Genomic DNA, 15157 nt, shown 5'->3' on the forward strand with positions numbered 1-15157 from the left:
ATTATTTGAGAGTTACTGACTGACATTTATGGATCTTCTCATGTTTACCCAGTAACATTTCCAAAATCGTGCCAAATGTTTAATAAGTTTCTCCAGGCACATTGCTGACATTCTCTGAAACAGTATTATATTTGGTTGATCATTTTTAGCAACTTGTGAGTAACTGAGTCACTTTATTCAGAATATCATATTTGGGATAGAAAGAACTTAAAGATTATTGTTACCTTTTAACAATAAAGAGCTAGACCTATTTGCATTTGAAGTAGATCTGGCTGCTTATAGGAGACTGTTAAATTCAGTTGGTAAGGATTAGTGTACAGTTACTTATACCATAGTACTGTTGAATTCTTGATTCTGATTGGTCAGAAGGTATTGATTAATTGATTAAACAGCAGCTTGGACAGTAGTACTGGCTGTAATTCAAATCACGTTTATATTAATGCACTCATTCTATTGTAACAATTTACACAGGGACAGAATTTGTTGATATGGAGAAGCTTTCTGTGAAGAGATTTTTAATTACATTCATGGAAGGAGTCTTCAGTGTCAACACTTTGTAACAGAGGCAAAACTGCAACTTTAAGTTTTCCAACATTGGAAAGTCTTCAAGACAGAGGATTTTGCACATCCAGGTTTCTTGGTAACATCACAAGCTGCATGGTTTTTTTTTTGTCTTATCAGATTCAAGGGGAAACGAGAGAGGTTAATGAGGGGACGACTGTTAATAGCTGCTGTAATGTAAGCGATAACAGGAACTACTTATCTTGCAGATGTTCCACAACATTAAACATATCTATAAACAGATAAACACATATGACATGTTGTTCTTTCATAAATAAATAAATCATTGGCAGATTGCTGTGGTATAAGAAAAATAAAAAAAATACACCTTGGGGTGGTAATAGCACCTTGTCATATTGTATTCCTTATATAATCTACTATTTGTTTTGTCGTATTTTTGTCGTTTTATGTAAAATAACTTTTTCAAACATGGTTTTTGCATGTTTTGCATGGTTGTAAGTCACAGAAAGTTAAATGTATGCGTTTTCAGTAAAAGTCCATCCATAGACTAAAGCACATGAATCCAGTGTTTATTTGAGTGTAATGTAGCACTGAAGATGATGTGCTGCCATCACACATTCCCCCCCTCAGGCACTTTCATTAAAGCTGTACAGAACAGTGCATACACTTTTACAATAAGTGACTTTCCAGTATAGCAATGTCTGAGTGCTTGCTGAAGTAAACCCATACTTACTGACATCAGCTCCTCGTTCCCTCCTCAACTCTCCATCATGTGAAGTGCATTGCAACGACGGGTTTCCAAGCAACTGATTCCAATCAGAACAGTTTACTTATGTAACTTTTATCTATATACGTGTGTGTTTATGTATGTACTGTGCTTATATACTGTAAGTAACATTAAATAGGAACATTATATAGACTTATGCTTAAAATCATGCATGTGACACCAGGAAATAAAAGTATGCACAGAATAAAAAATACAGTACAATCATAATAATCATAATTATTGCTCTGAAAATGATTTAATTATGGATGCTCAGCTGCTGTCTGCTCTGGAACACTTCCTGGCTTTTTGACTCTGTTTCTGTGTGTATAAATGCCGATTTCCTAACAGGCAGTTTGTTGTTGATGGTCTTGCTCCTGCTCCTTTGTATGAATGAGATTCATTAGACACGTTAGTAACTGTGGGTTTGATTACACACACACAGGTCTAATTTACTTCTCATACTGATGGATGAGGTGCCTCTAGTTTCAGGTTTTTTCTTCCACCAACCGTCGGTGACGCATCACAACTTAAAAGCTCAAAGAAAAAAACCTGAAGCTTAAAAATTTTGAAAAGCTTAAAAGCTGTTCATGCCCTGACACTCCCTCTTTCCTCCTGTGCCTCACTTTGTACCAGGAAGTCCATCTCTCCTGTTTATGCTGCTTTTATCGGGGTGTCTACACTTATACAATCCAAGATCTCCATTTTTAAGACTTTTTTCAGTGGACCAGCTTTGTAGTGGTGACATAGCCAATATAAATAAAACACTCCTTGATATAACTCATTTAATTTGTGTTAATTCGGCACAAGAATAAAAATATAACACTAAACATCTTGCACTTTCAAATAAGCTTTACAGCATAGTATGCAGTGAACTTTGTGAATATTTGTAGCTCTTTAGCCAGAGGATCTTATACGTCAGAATCTTAAAAAAAAACATGACACCTTGGTCATTTTGTGAGGTTAATAAGATAAAATATTCAGGCCTTTTGTATTTTGTTATTTTTCCACAGATAATTTTAGACAAATTAAGACTTAAGGACCTGCAGACACATTTACTCATTTGGCAGGCACTTCTATACAAGGTGATTTACAATTGAGTTGCACAGATGAAGTTTTTTTTGGAAGGGTTTTGCTCTAGTACCCTACAGTTGCAGTGTGGTGGAGCTGGGACTTGAATCCACAACCTTCTAATTACTAGCCCAAAGCCTTAACTACTGAGCCACCACCACCACCACCACCACCCTTCTGTTAACCCAACCATTTTACCATCAGTAAGCAAACCTTGCTTGGAGAAAACGTATAATGAAGTGGACGAAACTGATGATGCAACTCCAGGGCCTGGTTCCTATCCGGAGCTCGGGTTACTGTCTGTGTGCGTTTCATCTGGGTTTTCCAGGTTCCTCCAAAAAACATGCCAGTAGGTGGATTGGCTACTCTAAATTGCCCCTCGGTGTGAATGAGTGTGTGTGGTGCTTTGTGATGGACTGGTCTCCCATCCAGGGTGTATTCTCACCTAATAACAGAAACCACAGTTATGGGAGCATAATCACTCTGAACGAGTCAGAAATTCACAACTATACTTGAAAAGCAGCTCTTAAATATTTGTCATGCACTTCTGTAAACTGTGAGAAATGATTCTCATCTTGAAGATTGTAATGATTCGCTTCCATAGCAACTGTGAATTAAATAATAGGATCATCTACTTGAAAGAGGGAGGGTGATGAGCAAAAACACTTTAAAAGTGCTACATTTATACAGAGCTTAGCATTGATATTGTTTCATTAAATCAGCTCTTGGCTCTTGGGTTGCCATGGGTTACTTGGTATTTTCTTATGCATCCTCTGTAGGAGGCTGTGCTGTTACCTTGGCTAAAAGCATTTCAATGAAGCACAGATCTTTGATTAGCTCACTCACTCTCAGACACCTACATTTTCAAGGCAATTGCTTTCCTGACATATTAGGAATGTATACAGCAGGTAAGGACATTCATCCCAAAGCAAAAAAGAAGAAAAACAAGACGACGTGTAGCATTGAATTAAATACTGTATTTTATTCACTGAAACCGTCTACAGTATGTATGACACCAGCACTGTGTCCCTGATCTTGGCTACAGGGCGTAAGACACGCTCTCATGCCAAGATAATCACTTGAACAAGCAGAAAGTGGAATCCTCTGAACACAGGGCGACAGTTATATTCAACAGCATTTACAGAGTTAAAGGATTGTACAAGATCACAGCTTTGAGAGAGATTTCTAAGTGGTGTTTGGAGATCAAACAGTCCATCAGAAGGCTAAGGTGTCTCACTGTCTACTGAGTCAGCTGCTCTCTGATTGGGTCCGAACACATGACAAGAGAATACAGAGTTTAATAATCGATGTCCGACTTAATGGTCAAATTTTATACTCAGCCTTGTCACAATGGCATCCAGTAACCCAAATCTTAACCCTCTCCTTAGCCCCATCCTGTCCAGTCATTTTAAATCCTGCCAATTGTCCATTTTAACAGGGGATGTGTCCTGCTTTGGTCTTGACTTTGCCTGAATCCCCTCCGAGCTCTCTTCTGATCTGGACATGGACTAATTGGTCTCGACTACAACATTAGCACGAGGTTTGCTACAGCAAACTGACTGAAGCTTGGAACTATTTGAGAATTTTTTATAAGGCAATAAAGTCTATGCAAAAACCTTAGACCTCATCTAATGTACACCATCCAGTTTTGTACATTCCAGTTTGAATAAAATGTAATATTATGGATTATTACTTGAAGTTGGTGTGGGTGGAATTAGATACAACTGTGACATAAAAAAAAAACCTGCAACAGATCAAAAATGACATTTAAAATGAACATATACACGTGTGTCTTTTAACCGTACGTTTCAGTTTGTTTGTGTCCTCCTGTCATATTTCTATCAAAAGTAATTACTAAGAACTATTCAATTCTTTACTGGTAAAGGAGCACTGCCGAAATAAAAATATTCTCTATCAACAAGGGAAACTATTTGGTCAGTATATGTAGTCATAAATGAACAATATGAAGGATGGCAATCGCTTCATGTCAGCTCCCAAAATGTGGGAGAAAAACCTTTTAAATGCTGGACATTAATCTAGCGAAAGTGAAAGCAGAAAGCTAAAAGTACATATTAAGTGCTTAAGTATTAATATCCCCACTGTTGTTTAAAAATAGTGGTATGAGCAAAAAAAAGAGCTAATAACAAAGCTTACTGTGTAGCAGTTATGTAGCAAAAGCAATATCTGAAATATTGTTCTGATTGAGCTTGTGATAATAAACTGTAACTATCCTATCCATACTTTACTGCTCACATTCATTATTCCATATGTCTACTAAATAAACAATAAAAAAAAACTAAATATAATAAAAAATAAAGTGTCCTACATATTTTAATACGTATAGTTCAAGTAAACATCGTTTATGACTGGAGGGATTTGCATAAACTAACTCAAAATATCTTCAACCAGCCTGACTATACTTCTATTCAAAATGTATTAGAATTCAATTCAAACCTTCAATAACTGAAAACGACGTGGATCTGCAATGGAAAACTTGTGCAATTAGCAATGGAAGTGTAAAATGCTCATAGTGTTCAATCCTTTGCCTAATGAAAACAGCGACAGCTTAAAAGTCAAGAGCAACATCACCAAAGGTGATCATTCCTTGTTATACAGCATCGTAAATAGCCTCCTAAAAGGAAACTTTGTCTTTGCACTACCTACTTATGAGGGCAAAACTACAGAACCACTGACAAACTAACACACTACAGCTCGAGCTGACAGAGAAAAATAAACGTACATTCAGCTCAGTACCTTCAATAAGCTAAACACGATCTAAACGGCCTGAAATAACCTGTGATGTAGCCGAGAAATGCATCACTACATTTTTTTATAAAGCTCTAAATACTCAAACAGAAGAACTAAGTCATAAAGTGCACTATAAATACTAATTTCATCTTTACAACAATAATGTCCTGAACTGAGAATTATAAATCCAAATATATAAGATTATAAAATACACTAAAGGAGCATTGGCATTTACACTATGCAAAAAAAAAAGCAGAATACTTTTTATTTTAAGAGTTTAAAAAAATAATTGGCTCGCCTGCGCCAATGATGAACATCATTCCGCAAGTCTGAAAAGCCATGTTTTGTAAATACAACTCAACTTAGCTTCAGATGATCGCTGTTAAGTACCTCAGGTTTATCGTTATAAAATAATGAACTGGCTTTTTCATTTTTCTGGATTTTCTAAACTGCTATGACATGCTGGTACAGTTGAGAGAGAGATAGAGAGAGAGAGAGAGAGACAGACAGAAAGAGAAAGACAGAGAGAGTGTGTGTGTGTGTGTGTGTGTGATTTGGGTATCTCTTTGTTTTGCTATAATAATAAAGAATTAAACCACTAACTGCACTGAGTTGTTGATCATGACCTGATGCACTGCGTTCCTGTATTTACATCCTGATGCATCAATGTAATGAAAAAATAAAAATCTCGGAGGTCCTTAAAGAACGTTCCTCTCTATTAGGAGAAAAGCATTCGAGTCTCCTGTCAGTTCTCTCTGGAACCCTTACTTGCCTATAAACTGTGGTTTTAATGTTCACTTCATTTCCATACTAAAATGACCTTCAGAGAAAGAACACGTCTACTGCCTACTGTATGCACAAAGAAACTGCTGTGGAAATCGGCACTAAACTGTAGGCGAGAAAGCACTACTCCTCTTGAGTGAAAGGCAAATCAAGTTTCAAGACACGACACGGCGGGAACGAATCGAGTGAACGTCTCGCAAGGAAATCACACGCTCTTCACAACAATGACAACTGCAACAATGTCAACGACACTGAAACTAAATTAAAAGACCACACGGATGTAAGTAATGTCTCCTACAAACAGCTACACGAGCACCAGTCGATCTAAAGAGGACGAGTATCAATTCAATTACATTTTACACAACAGTTTTCCGTTTACAACAGTGGCAGATAATAAATTACATTAAAATATATTCACATGATGTGAAGAATGGCTCTTGTTTTCAAGAGGGGTGAAGACACGCTGCCTATGTGACCTTGGGCGTCTCGGGACGGTAGTCCTTCCTCTCCGACGTGTTGCGCTTGATTTTGGCCGCGGCCGGCTGGGACTCCTGGTTGAGGTGTGGGCTGGACTGGGATTTCTTCAGAGCTGCATCGTTCTCTTTAGCAGTCAGGAGTTCCTTCACTCCATCCTTCAACAGCTTCACGTACGTCTCGTAACGGTTTTCCTGCAAACGGCAAAGAGAGACGGCCTTTAAAAATAACATCAGCTCCAGGGGTGGAAAGTAGCAAACTACATGTAATCTTGATGCAGTACTTCAGTACATGATTCACTCTAATTGCACTTTTTGGAGTAGAATTAAATCACTTTAACTTGATTTTTTTTTTTTTTAAATAATACACTACATTCATTTATTCATTTATTCACCATTACAGAGTAAAAAAATAATAGTGCATTTAACCCCAGAAGACTATGAGCTACGTAAAAGTATTACAGTGCAAATTTCAAATAATTCAATTTCAAGACCAAATGAAAAGAAAGCAGTTTTTTCTGAAGGTTTACCCTTTCAGCACCGCATGTTTAGTCAGCAGCAGCAACACCTGAGACAGATCAGCATCGCTGGCTCAACTTTATCACATATCTTCAGTTTAAAATGCAAGAAAACAGCTTTATAATAACTGACAATTAAGCAATACAAAACCCACAGACATATCAGCATTTGTCTGCTCAACATCAACCTGCAGAATCGTACAGATAAGTCTGCTGAGTGAACTAGACTAGCTAGCCAGACCTTTCTGATCTACTGTTTTACAGTGTGAAAGCTCTGTAGGAAACTTAAAGATGTACATTATTAGCATAAACTTAAGATATTAACATATCACCAAGATTCCTGTTCTAACTATTAAAAAAACTATATTTAGAAACATAACCAGCACTGTGTGGCTCTTAATAAGGGACTGACACAGAAACAGGACAGACTTGCAGAGGTAAGATTACTGTGTACGCGCGCGTATCATTATAAAGACATTCCCGCCTACAGCAGGCTCTGCCTGAGTGCAGCGAGATGCCGTCAGAACGCGTCTGTTATACCTGCAGAGAACACGCAGCTCTTCAACACTGTCTTACATAAAAAGGTTACTGTATTTCAAATCCTGGAGTCATGCACACATACACACTCATACACTCTCACATCCTGAACAAACCACTTCAGCAAACCCAGCAGCAGCATGCACAGTAACGTCACTTCTGCTTTTATAATAAATACACACATCATTCAAAACATCACACAAGGTAATGCAGCATTAGGCATTTGATTAAAGGCTGTGCTTTAATCACTCGAGTGTAACACACACAGACAGACCTATTGATCTGCAACACGCCTAAAGGAGTTTCCTGGAGAATCGATTACTTCCCCAAAAAACACAGAAGATATAAAGACAGTTTCTTCGTAGACTCACTCCATTTTGAGGAACTAAATGGCTCTGGAACTATTTTGAAGCACTGTTCCTGGTTTGTGATTGCAGAGCACTGCAGGGAACGAGAGACCATTATGTAGAACAACAGAAGTGATGTGAACTGCATGATGGTGCAGTAACACTGCAAACATGGAGAACGTCAAGAAAGACTTTGTTGCGTAAATATGATGTTAACCTTCATTCATTTATTTTCAGTAAGCTCTTTACCCTGATCAGGGTTGCAGAGCCGATCCCAAAAACACTGGGTGCAAGACAGGAATGCACCAGGGACGGTCACTCATTCACAATTTAGAGTAACCAATCCACCTTCAGCATGTTACTGGGATGCAGGAGCAAGTTGGAGGAAACCCACATGGACATGAGGAGAAGAGAAAGCATCATTTTATACGTTAAGTCTTTTGTGTTGCTCGTTGAGAACAGCCTGCTATTACAAGCATGCACAATACATACGCTCATGTTTAACTCATCCGATTGTCAAGAAAATTCACCTTTACCTTTGTCACCACAAATATAAAATAAGCTTTAGGACATGCCTATTAACTAAACCTAAGTTTTCAGAAGGTTACTCATGGAGCATTGCACCAACTGGCAGTATCAACACCATTTTACTGAAGGTCCAGTAACTAATATGAATCAGAGGCTTTAATCTGAAAACGTCTCCAGCAGCAGAAACATGGCCCATGACAGAACACAGTCTATAAACATCTGTGTGTCTCTCACATGAATTAGACAGCAAGCTCGGAGATGTTTGAGCTGTATCTGTCTTTGATGTGGAGCGTGTTCAGAGAAAGGGGGCAGAGAGACACAAAGCACTGATTGATTAGTGGCATCTGACTATAATGCAGTACAGGGGCTTTGTTCCAAAGAGTCTGACGCCACTGCTGTGAAGATCTGAGGGAGGTGTGCTTAGCGTTTGAAGCACACTGCGGGAGATCACTCCACTCCGTCCTCACCCAGTCGAGAGCTCTGAAGTGCAGCTCTGCAAACAGGACGGGTGAAAGGGGCAGACACCATTACTGTGGCTATTTGCACAGAGATGGAGTAGGACATTATAGCAAAATGAGCTCAAGCATGAGGTGCAAAGGAACTAGCATCCTGCATTTTCAACAAAAAGTACCAAAGGATATCAGGTATGTCTTAGATAAATTTGGATTAAGGATTTATTACCACATCACAGTGTACACAAAAGATAAAGTATGAGGTGAGTGAAATTTTAAAGTTGCCAAGATCTAAAAACAGACAGTTAACCGAGTTCCTGTTACAACCCCAGAGTTGATTATTTTGCTATAACAGCACATCCCAAAGTGTTGAATTCCTCTTCTGCTACATCAATTGACCAAGGAGTACAATTTTATTTTATTAATGAATAACACATCATGCTTTTTAATGATGTTTATCACTCCATTTATTTTGTGGAATGTCCATGAGACAAGTTAGTTCCTGTTATCACAGCTGTAAGCACTTGCAGCCTCACCAGCCTCTCTTTTTTCTCTTACTTGAGTTAATATATGGAATTAAATTTGTGTCAAAAGTATTGAGACGAAACAAAAACACTCAAGACTCCTTCCGTAAATGTTAAATAAATGTCTCCTTATAGAAAACTTCACCATATCAACGATACTTTTTTTTGTTGTTGAATAACGTGGTTGTTTATATATTTATTATTAGCTTCCAATTATGTAGTGTCATCCATCATAGAAGCCTTGTGAATTAGCCATTATTATAGAAATATAATGCATTAAAATGAGTTTAAACATATCATTTGAATTACAGAAGGCACTACTGTCAAGAGCAGTGCTGTTGTAGAGAATTAATCAACACCTTCTGACCAGTCAGGTTTGAGAATTCAACAGAACTGTGGTATAAATAAAAATATGTAGAGGAACAGGAAAATAAAATAAATACAAAGGTAAAATACAAAAATACAATAAAATACAGAGGTATGTTGTGTGCAAAATAAAAATAAATCAACAAATAGTAGAACTGTATAATGATCTGTACAGTATGGTGGAAGAGTTCTGATAATAGCAACAAGTAGTGATTGTATGACTATAACAGTAATATAAATATGTTCGTAATAGTACATGTAAACAGTTAGGTGGGTAAGTAAAGTGTAAGTAGTAAAGAGTGCAGTAGAAGACAATGTGCAATGTTCGGTTAACGTCTGGCTAGTGCAGTGTGCTGTTATTCAGATAGTCTTATGGCCTGTGGGAAACTATCTCTGAGTCATGCGTGTCCCAATACTGCAGAACAGAGTCGTGCAAACAGGCTGCAGTTCAAAAGGCTGGGGTATATGATAATCTAACAATAATAATTACACTGTTTACACATCTGACTGAATTTCAGCAAAAATGAAATTCAGAACCATACTGGAATACAATTTACTTAATTTCCTTGAAAGCTATTGGCCATTTATGTGGTGCTGCAAATCTTTAGCCAAGATTTGACCATCTATCTTTCACTTCACCTGCAAAGAAAAGGCTTTATATTATGATAATATTCCACTGTGCCACAAAGTCTGTTTTAAGTGGTGAATTCAGATGTGTGTGTTAGTCTAAATCTCCTGGCTGATTGGAGGAGTCGTGGCTCTACTGCAAATCATCTCATTACTACAGCAAGCACACCTGCCACCCGCTATTTGAAAAAGTTCATCGTTTCCTGTGACACAGTTAAGCAAACGATTGATGTTTCATATCGCAGCGTCATATTTGTTTATTTGACAAATTATCCATTGTGGCTAGGAAAATAAAGCACTGGAACCTTTTAGCATCTCATAGACAGTGTTACTTCTCCCTTCAATTCAATTTTTATTTGTAGAGCGCTTTTGACAATCGGCATTGTCATGAGGCAGCTTTATAGAAATCCGGATGTAGATTTAGAGTTAGATCCCTGATGAGCAAGTCGGAGGCGACAGTCCCTGAGCCAGCATGAGCATGAAACCTTGAGAGGAACATGAATCAAAAGGAACCCCATTCGTACCATATAGTGGGATTATTGAGGCATTAGACTTACCTTGGATGTGGACATATGAACATATTTATCTCTAAAATCAAGCTGGGCCCCCTCCTCGGCACTTCCAACCGGAGGCATTTGTGCTCTTCTTCAGCACTTCTGTACTCGTTATCTCTGAGATGCATGGTGTCACATCTGCACTGCTGGCAGATGTAATCTTTGCATGAACTCCCCAAATACTGACTGGGTTCCAGCATGCTTGTGTCTACAACATTATTTTTAACGAAAGAGCTGTGGATAGCCTGAGGCACGTTGCAGCACAAGATGATTGTTTTTCATGGCTCATAGTTGGCCAGTAACCTTCAACGACCTTTATTTGCTGCATCAGTTGTGAATTACGTTTCTGTGGCTGCTGGGTTACTTTTAAATGCACCACAGAATACTTTATCAAAGTCGTAGAAGGTAACAGGGAGTAACAGGGAATGCAGGGAGTACAGATGTACTATAGATGGAGAACATCTGGAGGGGGTGTGTGTGGGTGTGTGTGTGTGTGTGTGTGTGTGTGTGTGTGTGTAGTTGGGGGGAGGGGGTGTGTGACAGGGTTTTAAAGGATCAGTTATGATTTAAACATTTAATCCTTAAAAGGAAAAAACCCAGCTTGAACGACTGCACATTAATCTTTATAATTAACATGTGATCTTCAATGGCATCCATGATTTATTTGATAATGAAATTCTGAGCTAATTTTTTTTTTTTTTTATTTTAAACATATTTCATTGTCATGTTGGTCTATTTTCGCTATGGATAACCATTTCCTACATTACCCACCTGCCAATAGTGGCACCAGTGGGATTTGGCCCTTGCTTCAGCTCTACCTAAAGAGAGTGATGCAGCAGCACTTTAATCCTTTATTCTGCCTGGCTCTCTCACCTCCTCATCTGCATACTCTGCTCAAACAGATCATCTTCCAAAGGTTCAACTTTGAAGCTAACACCCCCATCATGCACGTCATTTAGATCACCAGCTGAGCTGATTCTTTGCTGTAACTCAGTTAAACAGTGTCGTATAGCAGCATTGCATTCTGGAACTTTGAGTCAAATATTTGTTTTCTCTACTACTTCTATGCTGGATTTTTCATTAATATTTCAATATAAGCTCAAGTTGCTCTAAATCTATGGAACAAGGAATACAAGACTGTGTGGGAGGGTTTAGCAGCATCTCTCTCTAACAACAACACCTCCCTCAAGCATGGTCTCGAATCATTTGTAAGAAGCCTTGGGACAAAGTAATTAGAGAGTAGAACAAACATTCAACAAATATTCACGAAGGGATTAGACATAAAATTAAAATACATGGACACAGTTACTAGGCTTTTGCACAACGAAAAGACTTAAGTGTTTAGCGAAAGCCTTTGCTGATTCTGAGGTTTAAATAGTTATTAGAGAAATGTGTCATGTGTTCCCCTTTACTGAATTCATTAATTTTGACCTTTTGCTAATTAGCGCAAAAATACTGTATGTAATATCATGATCATGCAGAGATGAGGTTGAGCCATTGAACAAGTTATTGCATCTATTTAAAACAAAGTGTAACTAAATTTGAAAAAAAAAGCAAGAAAAAAGGCAGAAAAAATGACACTAGTAGTGTAGTGGCTCAGAATTCCCTTCTTCCCTGTCACTCATTCAAGTCCAGTGAATAAAAGAGACAGTGTTCAGCAGAGCATCTGTCAGCATGTGTAAACAAGCATATTCCTGTCAAATTGAGGCAAGCACTGTTCTAGCACTCTCCGAGAAAATGTGTCAAAGACAATGAGTGCAAGCATGTACTGAAGTGACAGAGTAAATATGAAAACAAAGGCTTTTCTGATTAAATAAACTGCAATGCAACAAGTATGTGCAATGCAAGCGCTGTTTTCTTTACCTCAAATTCCAGGTAGTGCTCTTTGAGGCGGTACTCGTCAACCTCCTTGGCTTTGACCTTCCTGTCTGGTGGGTAGGACCTGTGCTCGGCTAATTCTGTGGAAATGTGCTTCAGCTTGGCCTCATGTGACTTCAGCTGCTCCTCCTGCAATACAACGAAGAGACGAGTGAAACTAAATCTCCTACTTAAAAGCCTTTACCTAGACATATATATCCACATCCAGCTGTTTCACATTAAGCACAAAAATCATTGTAATGATTCTCATAGTTGCATAGTTCTATTAGAATCAGCCTACGACAAACTTTACTTCAACGCTGTCTGAAATCTCTCCCTCGTTCACTATTTAGTACAACATATAGTCCAAGGTGTATTTCAGTGGACCTAACTGAGTACTTGAAAAAAATACTGTAGCAAAGTAGATAAATGCATGAAAAAACTGGCTGTAGCTCTACAACTCTAGTTCTTTAAATGTGAACCATTTTTGTTGCAGATTCTCTACTGCAATATTTATGTAAATTATTTAGCTAAAGGCAGCTCATTGGACCATGGAGTAGCTACAGGGCTAGAGACATTAGATCAAAAAAGTGAGAATTTTCACAGACTTTCATAGATTATTTATTTTTTTTCCCATTTTATTTACCTACTCTGTTCTGACTAGCGAATTAATTATATGGATTTTCTCCGTTTTGTTTCCAATTTGGTCAACTGTCAATGCCACCCACCAGCCAGCTCTACCCTATCACACGACAACTACCGACTGGGGAGGGTTAAGTCTAACCAGTGCTTCCTCCAAGATACGTAAAGCCATCCAAATGCACCTTTTCGAACTGCTGCTCATGCTACATCACAGAGCAGTGTAACAAACTCACAGGACAAGTGCTATCCACCCACTTCCACATGCATTAGCTTACAGACTCACACAACTGGCTAGCGTCAATCACAGGGGAGAAAGAGTATACCATCTCTCCCACAGAAAGAGCACAGCCAATTTTGCTCCCTTGGCTCTCAGCCATGGATGGCTGCAGCATCATCGAGATGACGACGAAAATAGAATGTTTAAATTAGACACATGAATGTGATAGTGGCTCATCACCTTACCTTTCCTGATTAAATTCACTAAACAAAACATAACCACGGCTTATTTATAGTCAGACCTTAAGCATTAAAGGTTAAGCACTAAAATGTAAATGCTGTCACCATTCAGTCGTGTTAGGTGCTTATCCAGACATACGCAAGCAAGGAATTATATTTAACTGGACCTTTAACTTATCCACCTGCCAGTTAAAGGCTCATATGAAAGCAGACACTCAGAGCTTTAAGAATTTGTATTAAGTATTTCTATTTTTTCCTAGCCTACTAGGTTTAAATGTTATCATTTTATTGTGACAGTTGTATGCAGTGTTTCGCTATCAAAAAAGCTTTAGTTGTGCTGTCCCTTTTATCCCTGTACCAAAGTTATTGTGGAGGGGTGTGAATTGTTGGCCACCAGGGGGCTCACACCCCTCCCCTTTCCCATCATCCTGCTTACCAGCAGCTAAAGAGTCACGATACTCTACATACAGAAACCCAGCAGTGCCCTGACTAATCTTATAACAGACTTGCGGCGATAAAACAATTTATTTGTTTATACTGATTGAAAATGTTCGGTAAGTCGATTCCCATTCTGCCAGCGGAATGAAACATCAGTTTACTGTGAGACAGGGTTGAAAGTGATCATAAGTGATCATCTGTATTAAACAAACCACTGAGAATTTAGACAACACTAATGGTGGAATTCAGACGTCACACGTTTTTCTCCATCCATTAGTTTTGTTGTCAAATGTAAACGAGGCATGATCCTGTTAATAATCCTTAATCTGTAGATCTGTAGACGTGCTTGAGTTTGTGGTTCTGATTTCACCTGTGACATCCTGGTGGTGGTGGCTGGCAGCAGCGGGCGGCTGAATTTTTTCTGCGAGCCAATGGCAGCGGGGAAGGAGGGCGCGGAAAACATGGCAGCCACTGAGTTGATGACTCTGATCCAGGACTCCATCTCCTCAGGGCTCCTGTGGAGGAAATGGACGACAGTGAGCACTTGCTTTATGGAGAACAAGAGTTTAAAAGCCTGCCTTGACCATTAAGTGGATTAAAATTCATCTGCTTGAGAATTACAGTGATAATGGTCTAAGATACTTTTTTTTTTTTTTTTGCTGCAAAGTAGCCTATAACGTTTTAATGCATTACATATAGTGACTCTGTCAGCAGAGCAACACAATTGGAAATATCGACACTGTGGGAAAAGTGCAGGAATGTTCTCACTATGTCCCTATTAAGGAGCTGCAGTACTTTACTACTGTCACAGAGTGAACTTCTCTAATTAACACATTTAAAAATGGTCCCTGAGGAGCTCTCCAGTCTAGTTTTATTGATTAGGCCCTTTATTTAGTTTGCCATGAATACTAAGGCACGTAGGAGAAAGGGGAAAAAAGCAACAGCTAGGAC

At 38.5% G+C, this 15157-nt stretch overlaps 1 protein-coding gene across 13 annotated transcripts in view; it reads right to left on the minus strand.

The window, feature by feature from the left end:
- Positions 1–660: 660 nt before the first annotated feature.
- psd3l (pleckstrin and Sec7 domain containing 3, like) overlaps positions 661–15157 on the minus strand; it is a 127865-nt gene continuing 113368 nt past the window's right edge. For 12 of the 13 annotated variants that reach the window (XM_034312731.2, XM_034312733.2, XM_034312734.2 and 9 more), the window contains 3 exons: positions 14577–14721; positions 12677–12820; positions 3319–6555 (listed from right to left, as the gene is read on the minus strand). In XM_034312731.2, coding sequence (XP_034168622.2) covers positions 6355–6555; positions 12677–12820; positions 14577–14721 — 490 coding nt within the window. In that variant the 3' untranslated portion in view covers positions 3319–6354. Of the gene's footprint in view, positions 2802–3318; positions 6556–12676; positions 12821–14576; positions 14722–15157 lie in introns of those variants that run through there. The other variant, XM_034312732.2, reaches the window with a different exon arrangement.

The sequence above is a fragment of the Pangasianodon hypophthalmus genome, chromosome 17 (genome assembly GCF_027358585.1).
Source record: "Pangasianodon hypophthalmus isolate fPanHyp1 chromosome 17, fPanHyp1.pri, whole genome shotgun sequence".
Lineage (NCBI taxonomy): Eukaryota > Metazoa > Chordata > Actinopteri > Siluriformes > Pangasiidae > Pangasianodon > Pangasianodon hypophthalmus.